General features: G+C 42.7%; 1 protein-coding gene across 4 annotated transcripts in view; it reads right to left on the reverse strand.

The window, feature by feature from the left end:
• SLC26A8 (solute carrier family 26 member 8) overlaps positions 1 to 18,970 on the reverse strand; it is an 87,625-nt gene that overhangs the window by 48,036 nt on the left and 20,619 nt on the right. For all 4 annotated transcript variants that reach the window (XM_053244580.1, XM_053244577.1, XM_053244578.1 and 1 more), the window contains exons 3-9: positions 14,727 to 14,866; positions 12,373 to 12,489; positions 11,378 to 11,553; positions 10,084 to 10,248; positions 7,821 to 7,970; positions 5,734 to 5,816; positions 3,514 to 3,661 (exon numbers count right to left, since the gene is read on the reverse strand). In XM_053244580.1, the coding sequence (XP_053100555.1) occupies positions 3,514 to 3,661; positions 5,734 to 5,816; positions 7,821 to 7,970; positions 10,084 to 10,248; positions 11,378 to 11,553; positions 12,373 to 12,489; positions 14,727 to 14,866 (979 nt within the window). The remainder of the gene's footprint in view (positions 1 to 3,513; positions 3,662 to 5,733; positions 5,817 to 7,820; positions 7,971 to 10,083; positions 10,249 to 11,377; positions 11,554 to 12,372; positions 12,490 to 14,726; positions 14,867 to 18,970) is intronic.

Below are 18,970 nucleotides of genomic sequence, written 5' to 3' on the forward strand. Positions count from 1 at the left end.
CCAAAAGGAATGATCTTGTATTGATAAATCTTGGAAACATAGTACTTTTGAAATATGAAAATAAGCAGCCATTATAGCTATGGAAATGAACCAAATGTTCTTTGAAAGAGGCTGCGGATGAGTTGAACTTCAACATAAAGATGTGGAGTTATTGAAAATTTTATTTAGGTGTCTGAGATCCGTAATGGGCAAAGTCCACTGTCCCCTTTTGGGATTACAGAGATTACAGGGATTACAGAAATTTTGGGATTTCACCATGAGAAAAAACATTGATTATATTTCTCTTGAGTACTACTATGGCACCCATGTCTAATAACAACATGTAGAATTCATGAGATAATTTCAAATCCCAGAGAAGGATGGAGGAGTCTTGAATTCAACGGTGTAACCTAAACACACAATGGTCATTACCCAATTGTTGGATGTTATATCTTCCCATTCCTTTAAGTGAGGGACAATTTTGGAGCATGACCTATTGTTGAGCCAATCATGCTATCTTGGTGTAGGCAGTAGATCTGGTCTTCAAAGACAAGAGCTTCAGATTGGAAAATGTGGATTGTTTCCTGTATAGCTGGTAGCAGTGCAGACAAAATCATGAGCGTTGTAGGGGTGTGTTGTAAGGGTGTGGATGAACCATGGTTCAAGCACCAGTTTAGCATGGGCAGGGGAGGAGGGAGCAGGAGCTTTAAGAAAGAGAGAGCACCAAATTGGTGCTCGAACCATGATTTGTGCACACCCTTAGAGTGTTGAGTAGACTATCTTGAAGTAGATGGTCTAGCCCATGGGTTCTCAACCTTGGGTCCCCAGATGTTGTTGGACTTCAACTCCCATAATCACCAACTAAAGGCCATTGGGGCTGGGGATTATGGGAGCTGAAATCCAATAACATCTGGGGACCCAAGGTTGAGAATCCCTGGTCTAGCCGAACAGATAGGCTTACCAGATCTCTCTGCACTATGTGAGAAACTCATGCTCTTGTCCATCATTTGGAGTCTGTGAACATGCTCCATAGTGTCATCAGTCTTTTGACCAAAAAGGGCTTCCCCATGACAGGTGAAGTTCCCAATCCTAGTCTTGACCTCCATTGTGAGACCAGAGGAATGTAACCAAGTGTGGCAACATAGAGCGATGTGAGCTCTGGAGCTACAATCTGTACATTTGTACAATCCATGTGGATTGTTGTTTTGCCAAGCTGTAGAGTGCGTTCTGAAAATCTGACACTCGCACAGCTGCTCACGATGATGACCACCATGACTAGTGGCTGCACACCAAAATTCACCTCAGAAGTTCTTCAGTGCTCAGGCCTGACAATGTGGATTCTAGGACCTCCCATGGGACCATAGTCTCCTACCATGAATGGGAGTCTGTGCCACCAGAATGTGATGACCACAACCCTGAGAAACAGCACAGAGTCTGACCCTGAGGAGAGTGGAGCAGTAGGGCCAGCAGAGCTAAACTCAGCCCCAGCCCCAAATTCTGACACCAGGTTGGAGTCTGAGCCTGCCAGCTAGGAGACCCTGGAACTGGAGGTCTCAGAACTGGCTCTCACTAAGCCTGAGCCCCGCACTGAACCACTTTTTTCCATATCAAGTACCTCACACTCCCCAAGCCTGCACAACAGTAGCAATAATGGGCCAAGGTGGACTTCTTGGAGTGGAAGAGAAGTGCTAGATTCCAGGCCAGAGGGCTGACTGACCTTTTAATTATCTCTGGTGTCCAAGCAGGTAGGCAGAGCCTGGGGGATAGTTGGAGCCTGGAGGTATTTATGGCTTCAATCAAACTCTGACAACAAGCTTCATTGGAGCAAGTTGCTCACTGGAAGCTATCCAGGGTGCTGAAACCCTGACCACATCACTCTGTGGTTTCCTGATGTTCGGATATGACACAGAAGCTGCATGGTGATGGAAGGAGGTTCTGCCTGCTATCTTCTCACCGCCTGGATCAGATGAAGGATGCTGCCAAGCTTGGGAGAATTGCATTTATACTCTTCTGATAGCACTGTGGGGGGTTCTTAAAGAAACACCTATTTCTTTTCACTTTTGCCTCTAGAGCTTGGCTTTGTGAAACCTGGCTTTTGTTTTGTTTTTTAAAAACAAAACAAACAAACAAACGCCTTCCCTTGCCTAACTATGCTGATCTAATTAGGGGGAAGAAAAAGGGGACCTCTAAGAATATTCATACCTAAAAAGCAACTGAAGTACATCAGTGGATGCACGACAAAACACAGTGGAGACTCCAGAAGCCTTTGAAAGACCTGCTTCCTTAAGAGAATAGGAAAAGCCCCCCCATCATCACAGGATGTCATCCTCTCAGTTTCAAGACTGAAAAACAGATATGCACAGGCATTTTTGTCTTTTGCTGAAACACAGCATCCCTGCCTCCTCCCACTTTCTGAGGTAAGTGAGGTAAGGTAAGTGGCTCCAAGAGAGATTTTTCCATGATGACATCATGGATTTTATCATGGATTTCCCCAGGCATAGCTGCCATTATTTTATTTCACATGTCAAGTGAAAACCATCCTATTTGCCAAGTTTTTACTGGCATTTATTTTGGGACTTGCTGCTTTTATTTGATGTTAAGGTCATTCACACGACTCAATCGGCTGGGGAGGAAGGGCTGGGGGGAAGGCAGGAGCCTACCTGCCTTCCCCATACAATCCAAGACCGCAGAGGGCTCTGCTGCTCATGCACCCACAAGAGTGGAACGGTGGTGACCAGCACAGAAAGTGGTGGTGGGCAGTTGGGCTACCAGATATCCCACAATGCACTGTGCAAGCAGTGCGATGCAGTGGGATATCCCTGACTGCCAGTACAATCCTTCCCGTAGCCTCTACTGTGCATGTCCTCCTACCTTACTTTTAGCCCGGGTTTCATAAGATCCTAAGAACAGCCCTGCAGGCCCAAGGCCCATCTAGCCCAGCATCCTGTTTTGCACAGTGGCCCACTAGATGCTGCTGGAAGCCACAGGCAGGCGTTGAGGGCATGCCCTCTCTCCTGCTGTTACTCCCCTGCAACTGGTACTTGGAGGCATCCTGCCTTTGAGGCTGGAGGCCTCAACTCAACCTAGCTGGCGGAGGAGTAGCAGGATCAGGAGAGATCCCAGTGGTTCCCATGACCAGCCCTTTCCAGGTCAGCACTGCCCTACCTGGGTAGGGCTGGTCATGAGAACGACCTCTTTATCTGCTGTGCTCTGCTTATAATCTTTTAGAACCAATTTCAGTTTTTTATTTTAATAGCTATTAATTTTGATTGTCAGCTGCCTTGGGGACTGAATTAGTCAATTAAATCAATTTATTTACTACTGGCATAATAATTTTATACTAAACATAAAATGCAGTATAGTGAATACCTCAACTTACTTGGAGGCAAGCAATCAAGAAATGGCTAGATCTTCATAATTTCTACAGTCTTCTCCCAAAATTACAGGAAATTATATTTACATTCTAATTGCTTTAATACTCTCCCAGAGCTCCATAATCTCCCCCAAGTTTCTTGCATGTGATATTTCACATACCTGGTTGTTTCTGATGTGATAGTTGTGAATAACTGCATATTTCTTTCCCACAAAAATTAGAAGGAAATAGCTCACTACTGCCAGGGACAAAGCATGTAATACAATCTTTCCCAATTTTGAAAAGTCAGGCAATGTAGGACGAAGAAAGCTGGAATAATATGGAATAGACAGTTATTGAGCCTTCCTGCACATTGTGCAAGGAACATTCATGCGAAGTCTGCTGCTGTGGATGCCCTAGCTCTATTTATTTACAGATTACCTGTTTCCATTTAAACACAACCACCCCCTGGCTTACTTGCACACCCCCTTCCCCCTATATTCCTCAGCCAGCCCCCCCCGGCCTACTTGCGCCCCCTTTCTCTTCATCCTTCCTTTAGTACTGAGTGAATATCTATGTATCTTTAAGCATATTACATGCTATGTAGTGGTGGTGATTAGCTAAGAATGATCTGTTCAGCCTCATAAGTTGAGTTTAAGTATTTATTTTTAGCCACCTTGGAAGCTTTTGCTGAAAGGCAGACCACATTTTTAAAAACAATACACATCTGATCATTTTTAACAGCAATTATTTCATTGGTATATCACTAGTGCTGTTAGCTCCTGTTAAGAGGGTATACATAAAGCATCACAGTAAAGATATGTCTCCATGGCTAATGGTTTGCACATTTCACTGGTTGTAAGGGATCATTCCAACCAGTGATTATTGCTATTTCATTCTGTGAACATTTTTACTTCAGGGAGTTGTTGACACTGAAACAACTCCCTGAACTTGGGGCTGGATGTGGGCTAGCAGACTTAGGCTAAATCCAGACAAGACAGAGGTGCTGCTGGTCAGTAGAAAAACCAATCGGGATAGGGTGATTCAACCAGCTCTGGATGGGGTTTTTGCTGGAGCCTTTGCACAGTTTTGGCTAGTGTGCCAGCTGCATCCCTTTCTTGAGAAGGCAGATCTGACCACAGTTACCAATGCCTTGTTCATGTCACAGCTGGATTACAGCAATGTGCTCTATGTGGGGCTGCCCTTGAAGAATATTTGGAAACTTCAGCTGGGGCAGAATGCAGCTGCCAGGGTTCTCTCTGGAACTGCCTGCTCAGAACATATTACACCTATTTTGAAAGAGCTGCACTGGCTGCCAATTTGTTTCCAGATCCAATTCAAGGTGCTGGTTGTTACCTTTAAAGCTCTAAATGGTTTGGGTTCTGGATACCTGGAAGGACCTCCTGCTCTCAAGGGTTTCTGTCCACCCAACAATGTTTTCAGAGGAGCCTTTGCTCCATGTGCCAACATTCAGAGAGCCTAAATTGTCGTGCAAGCAGCACAGGACCTTCTCTGTTGTTGCCCCCAGGCTCTGGAATGCTCTCCCACTGAATGTCTGCTCTTTGACATTTGTGGCTGCTTTTAAAAAACAACTAAAGACCTTTTTATTTGTTCAGGTTTTCCCTGCTTAGGGGCTGCCAGGTCTCTCAGCTTTCCTGCTTCTGTTTGTCTTTTTTATGGTTGGGGTTTGTGTGTGTGTGTTTTCTGGTTTTTATTGTTTAACTGATTTTAAAGTTTTAAATGTGATTTTTATGGAGTTTTATTGTATTTTAGCTTTTGTGAACTGCCTTGGATTTTGTAAACTGTCTTCTGAAAGGCGGTATAAAAATTGAACAATAAAATGGTATAAAAATGGAACAATAAACAAACAAAACAAAACACGCTATAATAATTATAAAGTGTTAAATTGTGCTCACTTCAGCAAGCACTGGCGACTTACACATGATAAATGGCACAGCATGGATGGAAGAACTGAGCTTTGGAAGACATAGGAACATAGGAAGTTGCTATATACTGAGTCGGACCATCAGTCCATCTAGCTCAGTATTGTCTACACAGACTGGCAGCAGCTTCTCCTAGATTGCAGGCAGGAATCTCTCTCAGCCCCATCTTGGAGAAGCTAGGGAGGGAACTTAAAACCCTCTACTCTTCCCAGAGCGGCTCCATCACCTTAGGGGAATATCTTACAGTGCTCACACTTCTAGTCTCCCATTCATATGCATTGGGTGAACCCTGTTTAGCTAAGGGAACAAGTCATGCTTGCTACCACAGGACCAGCTCTCCTCTCCAGACATTCTATGGAATGGAATTTTAAGGCAGGGAAAGCCTCCTGAAAAATCTTTCTTGGGATTTTTGGTAGTATTTAGTAAACTGATGAGTTATATTAGCTGCAGATTACCAACCTTTGAGGCACCATGGTAAGTACTCCCATACTGGATTCAGTATGCATGGGTATTTGGCTAGAAATTATGGTAAATACAGTAATCTGTAAAAGAAAACAGAGAATGGTCCAACAGACTGTAAATTATGGTATTTGAACCAAAGACTACTCTCTTTACATATAGCTATATATTATGGAGTGGATAACAAAAGACTAGCATAGTAAACTATAAATGCATCTCTACCATACTTATCATCATATTAAGACCAATGTTTGAACTTTTCCAGGTTTCGTTTCATGCTCCCTACCCCTTTGAGTGTTTGAGAGATAGCTTTTTACAGAAGCAGTTTCCTTATGAGAAAAGAGTTCTGGAGACTTTAGAAGCTTTTGTACTTGACTGAATGAAGTGTGACCACTACTACTACTATTTTTATTTATCTATTTATTTGTTTTCTATACTGCCCTTCAAAAAATGGCTTGGGACAGTTTACACAGAGAAAGAATAAATAAATAAGATGGACCCCTGTCCTCAAAGGGATCACAATCTAAAAAGAAACACAAGATAGACACCAGCAACAGTCACTGGAGGTACTGTGCTGGGGGTAAATAGGGCCAGTTACTCTCCCCCTGCTAAATAAAGAGAATCACCACATTAAAAGGTGCCTCTTTGCCAAGTTAGCAGTGGTGGTATGTTGATTTTTTTGAAAGTTTCTACAATAACTCAACTGAACATTTGGTACACACATTCGGGACACAATTCTAAGATTTAGGTTTGTGCTAGCTCAAGACCCACACTAATTTTCAAAGGAGGAGGGAGGAAATATAATACAGTGCAATATTTCTCTTGTATACTTAGACACATTTGGAGTGAAAGTTGGTGAATACCTTGAGGACAGACACCATTCTGCATTTCAAGATTAGCTCCAGCTCAACCCCATACTTAGGGTCAATTACAAAATACATTAACTTAGTGCTTGACACCACCCAGAGGAGCCCACCCCAACCAAGACCCCTGGTCCTGACAAAAGCCCCTTATATCACTGAGATCTTGAGTAGTCAGAACTTGTTGCCTCTCTTACAGTTGGCCTCTCAGAGGATCCTACTGACACCTTTCCCTGTGAGTTACTGCACATGTGATGATATCATCTCAGCTGAGAGTTTGTATCAGTCTCTGTGTGTGAGAGCGACTCCAAGCAACAAAGCTTGACACAGTATGCCCTCGCAGTGTTTAAGATAACAGAAATAATATTTGCATTGAGCTACAAAATGTTCCATCTTTATTGATTTAGAATATTAACTTCATTTCTCTAGAGAAAAGATAAAACAAATCATTTCCATCTAATGTGCACCCTTAAAGCTTGGTGCCCTCTAGTTTGCCTTTATGGTTGGGCCAGACCTAATAGTTTGCCTTCTGAAGCAAACAGAAGTCATGTGGATCATCCCAATCCAGACTGGGACTGTAACAGGGGGAAAGGCTTTAAATCCCCTCTCCCATATTATGGTCCTGCTTTGCTTCCCTCACAGATGCTTCTGAAACTGGGGGAAAAAAAAAATCCAAGACATGCAAGTGTTAAGCATGGAGTAAATATCTTGTCTAGTTTGACCTGATTTTTAAGAGTGGAAGGAGGAAAGGTGCAAAACATACTGCACTGAAACATTGGAAGTAAGGTCTTGTACATTGTGTTTTTCTCTCCATTTACAAATAGACAAACTGGGCACAGAGCAGCAGGCAAGCATCCAAACAGTGCAAATTCTTAATGTGGTACTGGACTGGTCCCTCTCAAAGCAAACAGGGCCTTTTAGCTCCATTTTCTTAGTTGCAAAAGCTCAAACTTCTGACTACTTTGCAGGCTACAACACTCAAACTGTTTCTTTCCAGTAACTGTGCCTCCCCCCCCCGCCCCCACAGCAGGATAAAGCTAGTAGCTAGCAGCCATAAGAAGTTATCTATGTCCGTTTAAACAAACATCTTCTAGCTATCAAGACTATCAAAAAAGGATCTTTAGTTATTAAGTTAAACAAAAGAGTGTTAAACAAAACAAAATCTCCAGAATATACTTATAGCAATATGATAGAGTTTAAAAGCTATTAAAAACACAAGATACTTACCAGAAGAAACTCCATAGGAAATTCAACAGGACAGTGTTTGTAAGTTATCTTAATGCATTTACTAACCCTCAGCATGAGCAGAGAGAGCAAAAACAGCAGTATACTGGTAGAATTAGCTTTTGGGAGACCCATACAGTAGTATACCAAGTTCTGAAAAAGAAGGTATCAACAAGTTCAGTTCAGGAGTCATTTTTGTGAAAGTTAACTGACTTATGAAGATGGCAGTGCATTTTAAGTGCTAGGTTTCTGCTTCAGAAATTAATTACGTAGCATGAAAATATATCAATAGCAATAGTAAGCTCTATGGAGGGTCTAACATTCTAAGTGTAGAGCAAATGGGCATGGAGGGAACAGGAGCCTGGCAGCCGGCCCTTTCCTCCTCTGTGTACGTTCACTGGACTCTGTGTGCAGTCTCTCTATATGAACAGTTGGGAACATGTCTGGCTGGCTGGCCCGCTCCCCTCATTGCTTTCAAGCGGCGGCAGCACGGGGGAAGACAAGGAATGGTGTCTCAGAGGCCGCAGGCATTCTGCTGGGGGCCTCCGCAATGGGTTGGGAGGGCCAGGCAGCTCAGGCAACCAGACTGCAGCGTGCCAGCTAGCCTTGCCATCTCCCCTGGAATTTAGGGTAGCCCCCAGATTTTGGCTCTTCCACCCAGCTGCTGAATTCCACCCGGATTTACACAGATTTCAAATGTGCTGCCAGATTTTATTCTGGATTTGATCACATGGGAGGGCAGAGAAGGAGGGGAAAGTATACAAATCTGTCAAATAAAAAAAATAATAAAAAAAATTAGTTGCTGCATAATTTGTATAATATGCTAATTAGGCCACCCGGATTTGGGGAGCTTGAATATGGCAGCCCTAGTGCCAGCAAACTAGGCAACCAGCGCCCACTGATGACGTCAGCCAAGTGATGCAGCTGGCTAAGGCTGACGCAGCGGGGAAGGCAGAGTTCAGGCTGAAAGGGGAAAGAAAAGAAGAGAGGAAGTAGGGCACGACATGAGAAGGGGAAATAAAGCACTCAGGGGCAGGATGAGGAGGGTGGGGCTTGGATGTCCTGAGTCAGCCTAGTGAATGTGTACGTGTGTGTGTGTGGTGGTGGTGGTGGGGAGTCCTGCTGCCATGATCCGTTTCCCACCCCATGCACATTCACTCTGGCAGGGTTAGGCTGATCGTGAGAAGTGGTGGAATCCTTGCAGATCCCTCTGCTCCCTGCCTGCCTAACCCCTTTAATCAACCTAGCTTTTAGCTGAGGTTAAGGGTGCTCTCACACCCTTAACCCAGCTACTGGGTGTCATGTGATTCCTTGAGCTGCATGCAGCCCGAGGAGTCACAGAGACAGGCACATAGAGCACCTGTCTGAGGGGGAATCCCCAATGCAACGTGCATGCCGTACATTGCATAGAGGGATGGCTGGAGGCTGGAATAACAAGTTCTGGCCCCAGATCCCTCCGCCCTGCTCCAGTCTTCACAGAGCTGCATGGAGCAGGGTTGCCCATATGGGTGTGCTGAAGAGGATCTGCTTGGTCACCAGGTTGGGGTGGGAAGGTAAGGTGAAAGCAGTCTTCCCCCTACGCCCTCCCCACCCGCCCAGGGCAATCACCTGAATGGCCTCATTGTGTAGTACTGTAATGAAAAGACTGGCAGGTGGATCATGTGCAAAACATCATCTGGACCACCTGCAAAATTGCCTGTAAGAGTCAATTGTCCTGTTGGGATAAACCACCATCTGGAAAGATCCATGGTCTGGGTGGTAGAGGGGCAGGACTTTCATGCTGGGTGCATAGTCCACAATCCAAGCAGAAGCTGTATGTATAAGTACAGCACTGTATTCCTGAAGTTTTAGCCTTCAGCATACATTTCGGTATGATGTCACATTGTAGTTACGGTGACATTGTCCTACCCCTGTGGGCTATGGGTTGGAAAGAGGAAGCGCACTCAGTGCTTTCCTGCAGAAGGTCTCCTAACCCACTCCAGCCCGCCTAAAGCCCAGAAGCAATATGAGAACCATCTGCCTGTCTGTGTCTCCCTTTTTTCTAATGAGGTTGGCAGAGCCATTGATCTACTAATAACCATGCAGATAAGCAGTGCAACAAAACATTTGTGGTCAAAAAGTGTTATATCAAGCAGTCTGAAGATACTCTTAACAAACATGTCAACATGTCAACCAAATCTTTAACACCATAAACAGGTCTTCCCTTTCCTGGGAAGCGGGGGGGGAGGGGGAGACATGACTTTAAGTAAAGATTGGATTTACTTACATAAAAAAATGCCAAAGGGCCAGAATGAAAGTCAATTACAATCCCAAAGATGAAGGAGAACTGGGATAATATGACATGCAAAGCTGCCGCAGTGAGGTATGCATTCATGAGAGTTTCTGATAGATATGCTATGATATATCCAAAGCCAATAAAGGCTAAAAGCAGCTAAAACGAGAGAAACAACATAGAAAACAGGAGCTGTAAGGCCCAGTCATCCACCTCTCACAATAACTCCTATTTACATGATCTTCAAAACGAATTATTCTCCACTATTGTTTATTCTTACAAATATTTAAATAGGCTTTTCAACAAAAAGTTTTCAAAGTGGCTTAAACAGCAAAAGAACATAGAAGTTGGTTCCTTGTCCCAAAAGGCCTCACAATCTTAAAAACGAACGAACAAAAATCCACAGAGGAGATACCAGCAAAGCCGCTGGAGAGATGCTATATGAACATAGGGAGCTGCCTTATACTGAGTCAAGCATGGTCCATCTAGCTAGAGGAGAGCTGGTCTTGCGGTAGCAAGCCTGAATTGTCTCCTTGGTTAAGAAGGGTCCACCCTGGTTTGCATCTGAATGGGAGACAACATGTGAGCAAATAAGATATTCCTCTTAGGACAGAGTTGCTTAACATTGGGTCCCCAGATGTTGTTGGACTACAACTCCCATCATCCTCAGCCATGGCCTTTGTGGCTGGTGATGGTGGGAGTTGTAGTCCAACAACATATGGGGATCCAAGTTTAAGAAACCCTGCCTTAGAGGATGCGACTGCTCTGGGAAGAGCATCTGCATGCTTGCATGCAGAAGTTTCTAAGTTCCCTCCCTGGCATCGCCAAGTTAGGCCTGGGAGAGATTCCTGCCTGTAATCGTAGAGAAGCTGCTGCCAGTCTGTGTAGACAATACTGAGCTAGATGGACCAATGGTCTGCCTCGGTATAAGGCAGCTTCCTATGTCCCTCTGGATTGTTTACACTGACTGGCAGTGGCTCTCCAAGGTTACAGACAGGAGTTTCTCCCAGACTTACCTGGAGATGTCAGCAAGTGAACTTTTATGCTGATGCTCTTCCACTGAGCTATGATCTCATCCCCTAAGCGGAATATCTTACAGTGCTCAAATACAGGGTTGAATAGGATTTGCTGCTTTCCCTCTTCTATATATATGAGAATCACCACTTTAAAGGGTGCCTCTTTGCCCAGTTAGCAAGGGTACATGAATCTAAAAATTTGGCTGGTTAGTTCAAACCTGTATTCTTTAATGGCACAATAATGAGAGATTAAAACCAAGTACATGTCCTACCTGAATAATCCCAACCAAGAATGTTGTAGATGAAGAAAGAGTTAACACTTCCATATAGCTGTTCATAAATTTGTCATCAGAGAAGTTGGCCAGACTGCCATTACTTGGAAATTTAAAGTTGACATTAAGGGCTTTCTGCAAGTTTACCATCATTGCATTCAGGATGCTGAAAGAGCCTATTACCAGAAGAAGAGCAAAACAAAGACTGAAGTCAGAGCCATTAAGTAGGTCTGCAATGTTTGGGGGGCTTATTCAGATTTGGCTGGATTTGACACACTTCAGCCCAAAGGAAAACATCATCTAGGGTGGCTGAAATGGGATCAAGCCTCATTCAGTGGCTTGGCTTCTAAAAGGGCTTTTAAAAAAACTGGCTGCTGCCTCAGCAAAAACTACACATCCCAGACTGCCATTACACCTGTGCCATTTCCAAAGACTTGATGGAACAGAGAAAAAAGTGACTTTTTAAATGTTAGGCTTCAGAATGAAACTCCTTGCTCCCTTGTGCCAGGGAGTGGAGAGGATGCATAGAGACTTTTCTCCTTGTCCCTTGTCTGGGTGAATAGTTTGAGGGATGAAAGGGTGGGCTTTGAGCTGTCAAAGTGAAGTGAAGTGGAGAAGTGGGCCCCCTAAAAGCAGGACTGAAGGGGGTCAACTTGTTAGCAACCCCTGCTAACTTGGCAAAGAGGCACCTTTTAATGTGGTGATTTTCTTTATTTAGCAGGGGGAGAGTAACTGGCCCTATCCACCCCCAGCACAGTACCTCCAGTGACTGTTGCTGGTGTCTATCTTGTGTTTCTTTTCAGATTGTGAGCCCTTTGGGGACAGGGATCCATCTTGTTTGTTATTTCTCTGTGTAAACCACCCTGAACCCTTTTTGGAAGGACGGTATAGAAATCGAATGAATGAATGAATGAATGAATGAATGGAAGCAAATTGGGGACCCTTTGGAAGTTCCAAAGTTGTTCTATAGCAAAACAGAGCAGAACAGTACTTACCAATAGAGATATGGCGAGAAGTTCCAAATATTACATATGATAAAGAGCAGCAAAATGCAGAATAAAAACTATTGGAAACTGGTAGTGGTAATCCAGTTAACAATATTCCTGATAGACCTGGAAAAAAGCATTTAAAATAAAACTTACCAAAAGGTATTTGTAAGATAGTGCAAAGGCATAAGGTGAATTATGTATTTGTATGGAAAACACAAGCCGTCTTATCCATTAGCCATAATATATATATCCATAAATATATATTCCATAATATAGATAATTATCTATTATATATTTTGAAGCGTTTGTCAGTTTGTGTGAAATAAAGTCATACTTCCTGATTGCCTATAGATACCAAATTTGGTTAAATTCTACTTTTGATTTGCTGTTATGCCAGCTAGTCATGTAAGTTTGAACAAATAAACAATGATTCGTAAACTTCTGAATCATTTACAATATTAAACATGTAAGGCCATTGACTCTCATAGGGAAATATGAATATACTAGTAGGTGAGGCCCATTGTTGATCAGGCAAATTCATTTTGCATAGATTATATGTAATATAATTTTTTATTAATGTGTTTCCAAAAGAGAAGTAAAAGTGCAGTTTTAAATTTGTAGGATTCAACTTCAAACAATATTCATTTTATTGTATAATGACCATATATAGTAAATTTGAATCATGGTAAATTTGAATCTGAGAAAGATATTCTGTTTTTCTAGGGCATTATGTCATTTTGAAATTATTGATCTGATAACTGGGTGTTAAAAATCTTTTGAAAAAGATAATAGTTGAAATACGATAATTGTATTCAGAATTTCTTTTTTAAAATACCAAAAATATTTAAAATTCTCCCTAAGCATATCCTGGTGTAAAAATTTGCACATTTAGCTAATTTCATTGTCAGAATTGTGTATGCAAAATTTGATAACTGTAGGTCACTGGGAAGCTTTATTTATTTTGCACAAACAAATTCTTCAGAACATATAATAGATACTTCAAAAGAACTAAATTATTGTTTCTGCAAATGTTATATTCATTTATCACAGTCTACTACTGCTACAAATATTATATGCCATTTCCCAACAAAATTCTCAAAGGGGTTTAAATAAATAAATAATAAGATGGTTCCCTGTACCAAAAGGGCTCGTACTCTAAAAACCCTAATAACCCCTGCTAACCGAGCAAAGAGGCTCCTTTTTAAAGTGGTAATTCTCTTTATTTAGCAGGGGGAGAGCAACTGGCCCTATCCAACCCCAGCACAGCATCCCTCCAGTGGCTGTTGCTGGTGTCTAGCTTATGCTTCTTTTTTAGATTGTGAGCCCTTTGGGGACAGGGAGCCATTTTATTTATTTATATATATCTATGTAAACTGCTTTGAGAACTTTGGTTGAAGGGTGGTATATAAATATCCATAGTAGTAGTAGTAGTAGTAGTAGTAGTAGTAGTAATCTTAAAAGAAACATAAGGTAGACACAGCCATTGGAAGGATGCTGTACTGTGGGCCACCTCCAGCCTCAAAGGCAGGTTGCCTCTGAGTACCAGTTGCAGGGGAGTAACAGCAGGAGAGAGGGCACGCCCTCAACTCCTGCCTGTGGCTTCTGGCGGCATCTGGTGGGCCACTGTGTGAAACAGGATGCTGGACTAAATGGGCCTTGGGCCTGATCCAGCAGGGCTGTTCTTATGTTCTTATGAGGATGCATGAGGATAGTTGCTTTCCTCCTGTTAAATATAAGAGAATCGCCACTTTTAAAAGTGCCTCTTTGGTCACATTACAGCACTGCCAGCTTGCTGCCTTTCATTGCTTGAGGCAAACAAGCTGGTCTGTCCCCTGGGCAGGAGCAAGCACTTATGACACCCCACCCCTTGCCTGACCCCACTTCCATCTCCCTCACTGGACTGCCCCCACCTCACGGTCCAGACTCCATCACTCTTCCCCTTTGCTACCAGCCTCAGCTTCTGAGGCACATTGTCACTGTTTGCATGCTGGCATGAGGCAGCAAGAAGCATGCTTCTAGCAACAGCAGCTTGCCTCTTCTCATCATCATCATCCCTCCCCCCCCCACCATGATGTCACTTCCCTCCAGCACCAAACCTATCTGGAGACATAGCAGACAAGTTTGGTGCTGTAGGGGAGAGACAATGGGGAAGAGAGCAAACGTGGGGCTAGCTTAGCAGTGCAGTGGTGATGAGGATAGACTAGCCAGGTATACAATTATTGGATGATATATAAAGCAAGTACTATACTATACAGCTTTGAAGCATGCACTTTTGGAGGATTAACTTCTTAGTCATCAGACTTTGAGCTAACATTAATGTAGGACAAATGGGTAGAAATAAGGAAAGGACATTTATTTACCTTGAAAAATCTGCACCATTCCTACATTTATGCCAGCATGTAAGTCTCCTAGAATCCATTCTGTGATGCGATATGAACAGACCCAGTTTAGAATGGGAAATAGCCTGAGCATAATCTTCCTGAACCTCTTCCAAGAGAATCTATAATAAGACAAAACAAACTAGACGGAGGCAAGACCGGCTTATTTGGACAATGCAAACTAAACAATCTTTCTATTTAATAACAAACTTTGCAAAGCATGAATTAGATTACTTTCTGCAATGACAGAAGTTAATTAAAATCATTATTAATTTCTTCTAAGCACTGTGAATATGCAACACTTTTTCTCCATAACAGATCCCATATCTGGTTCCCTTATATTGTTTTTAAACTAGTAGATTTCTTGTATAGAAATTTGTATAGAAATTACAAAATATGTTGGTGTTGTACTTCTGAATACATCAGTGACATGTAGAAAGTTGGACTATAACTGTTTCATTCCTAATATTTTGTGTGAAAAAGAAGAGGGAAGGATAAAAAGAAGGATAAAATCTATCAAAATAGATGTGAATTATACAAATTATACAGACAGTGTTATCACGTTTGCTCTGAAGTGTGATTGTTACCACACTTTGTAACTATGCTTTGGCTTAAACGGGGGAAATTATCTCAAATTGGGTGCAAACATGCATACAGCCATGTTGTGTAATAAGGTAGCCAGAAAGCTGGCTGCAGGTAAAGACGGCGTCAATGTTAGGGTACCCAGAAAGGGAGTAATGGAGTTAAGATAGGCTTTCGGGAAAACAGAGGCTAGGTTTACTGGAGAGTAGCAATTTATAAGACAAAGACTAATTAGTTAATTCTTAGAAGGCACAGCAGGGATTCTGGTTACAGGAGTTGGTCCTTAAGTCTAAGATCCTAGCATACAGGAGCAGGGGAAACAGATGAGGGACAAAGAGAAAGAGACAAGGCCAACAAGAGGTGGGGGAGGGGGAGCCAGTACAAATTACTGGGGCCTGGCGGTCTGGAAGGGGGCCCGGCTAGGGTTGCCAAAAATGTGGGGGGGTGGAGTTCACCGGGGCCCAAACCTGCTCTTGGAGGCCCTGGAAAGAGAGAGTGTTATAATCATACACTTATCCTAGGATGATATGTGGATCTAGAGAAAAAGGATCAAGAAATTGCTGGCATCCTTCTTGGGAAGTAGGTGAAGGCATTTAGTTGCAAGGAGGGAAGAAAACTATGACAGCAAGGCTACTGGCATGAAGGACAAGCCATGTGCCTTAAACTACCAGTTGTCAGAGTCCATCTACCAGGGGTGCACTGAGGTATCCCAAGGAAAAGGGGCAGCAAAAACAAACTTCCCCATGTGAGAGAAGGAATAGCTCTCTATAGTGCAAGTGTGAGCAAAGCAAAGAAGGGATACCTCCAATGCTACAGCAATGAAAACAGGTTCCTTTGGAGCAGTATGACCAAAGGACAGGGGAGGGAAAGCACACACTAGGGACAAAAAGCAAAATCTCTTTATAGCCAAAAGTTGGTCTTGAGGAATGACTAGGTATCATCCATTCTGATAATGATCCTTGATTGCTCGAAACAAAAGAGTTGATGGGCCTTTGGATGGCAAGGATGCAGGCCCTTTTCAGGTGTTCCAGAAGACAAAGGTGCCAGTCCAGGTGTCCTCCTCCAAAGGTGCTTTTTGAAATGGGGTCAGTGGTTTTCAGCACTAGGGATGTGCAGAACCAGTTCACGGTTTGATTCGAGTGGTTTGCTTGTGAACCACTCCAAACTGGTTTGAGATGGTTCATTGGTTTGACCAGCTCAGCCAGTGGGTTTGGCAGAACCAGTTTGCAGAGGAGCAGTTTGGTCCAAATTCAGTTTGCATTTGAAATAAACCTCCACTACCAGTCCATGCACACCCCTATTCAGCATGACTCACTGCAGCTGATTCAGGAGGCTCTATCAAAAGAGTACAAAAGACCTTCAACCATTTTTGCCATACCCTAGAACAGGGATTCTCAATGTTGGGTCCCCAGATGTTAGTGGACTTCAACTCCCATAATCCCCAGCCCCAGTGGCCTTTGGTTGGGGATTATGGGAGGTGAAGTCCAATAACATCAGGAGACCCAACATAGAGAATCCCTGTCCTAGAACATAAGAACAACCCCGCTGGATCAGGCCCAAGATCTATCTAGTCCAGAATTCTATTTCCTGCATTGGCTCACCAGAATGAATGAATGCAGTTTATTTCAGTCTATGACCAGTAATCACAACAAACAATATCAACACAGTCTAATTAACCAACAACAGTGAACTCACAGTTTTCATCTCAGTCCCCCAACACACTCCCAAATAAGCTGGAGCTGCACTCACCAAGCCAGGCTACGTGGGCTTTCTGGGACTCAGGAATGAAAGCTGCACCAGCCAGTGTATCTCAAAAAGGACATGATAGAACTCAAAAAGGTACAGAGGAGAGCAACCAAGGTTATAATTGGTTCTTAATTTTCTCCACTGTGAAAACTGTCCATTTATTCCTACTCTGTTTCCTGTCCTTCAACCAGTTACCAATCCAAAAATGAACCTGTCCCCTTATCCCATGACTGCTAAGTTTACTTAAGAACCTTTGATGAACAACTTTATCAAAAGCTCAAAAGTCGAAGTACACTGTGTCAACCGGATCACGTTTATCCACATGCCGGATGACACTCTCAGAGAACTCCAAGAAATTAGCAAGGCAAGACTTGCCCCTACAAAAGCCATGCCGGTTCTCATTCTTTCAGCAAGGCCTGTTCTTTTAGATGTTTAACAATTTTATCCTTATACTTCCCATCAGTTTACCTGGCATAGATGTTAAACTAACCAGCCTGTAATTTCCTGGATCCCTCTTTGAAAATTTGTGTTACACTAGCCACTTTCTAGTCCTCTGGCACAGAGCTTGATTGAATGGACAAATGACATATTTTTGCTAAGAGATGAGCAATTTCACATTTGAATTATTTAAGAATTCTTGGGTGGATGACATATGGCCCTGGTGATTTGTTAATTTTTAATGACAGTTTAACTGTCATTAACTGACAGTTTAATGACATAGTCTCTTGTCATCTCTGGTTGACCCTGAGAAGTTCAGTTTAGGAGCGGGTATATAATCAGTGTCACCTTAAGTGGTGCAGCGGGGAAATGCTTGACTAACAAGCAGAAGGCTGCTGGTTTGAATCTCCACTGGTATGTTTGCCAGGTTATGGGAAACACCTATATTGGGCAGCAGTGATATAGGAAGATGCTAAAAGGCATCATCTCATACTGTGCAGGAGGAGGCAATTGTAAACCCCTCCTGTATTCTACCAAAAGAAAACCACAGGGCTCTGTGGGCACCAGGAGTCGAAATTATTAATTTATTATTATTTATTTATTTACACAGTCAGAAAGATGTTATTGACTGGTTTGTTTTATCCAGACATTGAGTCCTTCCCAAGGACCTGGGATGGCCGGATTTTATTGTCCATTGTTATAGATATCGTCGCAGAATATAGGCTGTTCCCAGTAAAGCTACTTTTTGGAATTGGCTGATGGTGATTTCTGTGGCCCCTGTGGTATTGAGGTGCTCTTCAAGTTGTTTTGGAATTGCACCTAGGGTGCCAATTACCACTGGGATTATTTTGGTCTTTTTCTGCCACAGCCTTTCAATTTCAATTTGTAGATCTTTGTATTTGGTGATTTTTTCTATTTCTTTTTCTTCTATTCTGCTATCCCCTGGTATTGCTATGTCGATTATTTTAACTTGTTTTTCTTTCTTCTCAACTACAGTTATATCTGGTGTATTGTGTGGCAGATGTTTGTCTGTTTGTAGTCGGAAGTCCCATAATATTTTTACATCTTCATTTTCTTCAACTTTTTCAGTTTTATGGTCCCACCCATGTTTGGCTACAGGTAGCTTGTATTTTTTGCAGATGTTCCAGTGTATCATCCCTGCTACCTTGTCTTGCCTTTGTTTGTAGTCAGTCTGTGTGATCTTTTTACAACAGCTGATTTGGTGGTCTGCTGTTTCATCTGCTTCTTTACAAAGGCGGCACTTGCTGTTTGTGGTTGATTTTTCTACTTTTGCTCTTATTACATTTGTCCTTAGTGCCTGTTCTTGTGCAGCCAGTATTAAACCCTCTGTTTCTTTCTTCAAGTTGCCATTCTTAAGCCATTGCCAGGTCTTGGTGATGTATTATTATTATTATTATTATCATTATTATTACATTTATATCCTGCTCTTCCTCCAAAGA

This window comes from Hemicordylus capensis, chromosome 4, assembly GCF_027244095.1.
Source record: "Hemicordylus capensis ecotype Gifberg chromosome 4, rHemCap1.1.pri, whole genome shotgun sequence".
Taxonomy (NCBI): Eukaryota; Metazoa; Chordata; class Lepidosauria; order Squamata; family Cordylidae; genus Hemicordylus; species Hemicordylus capensis.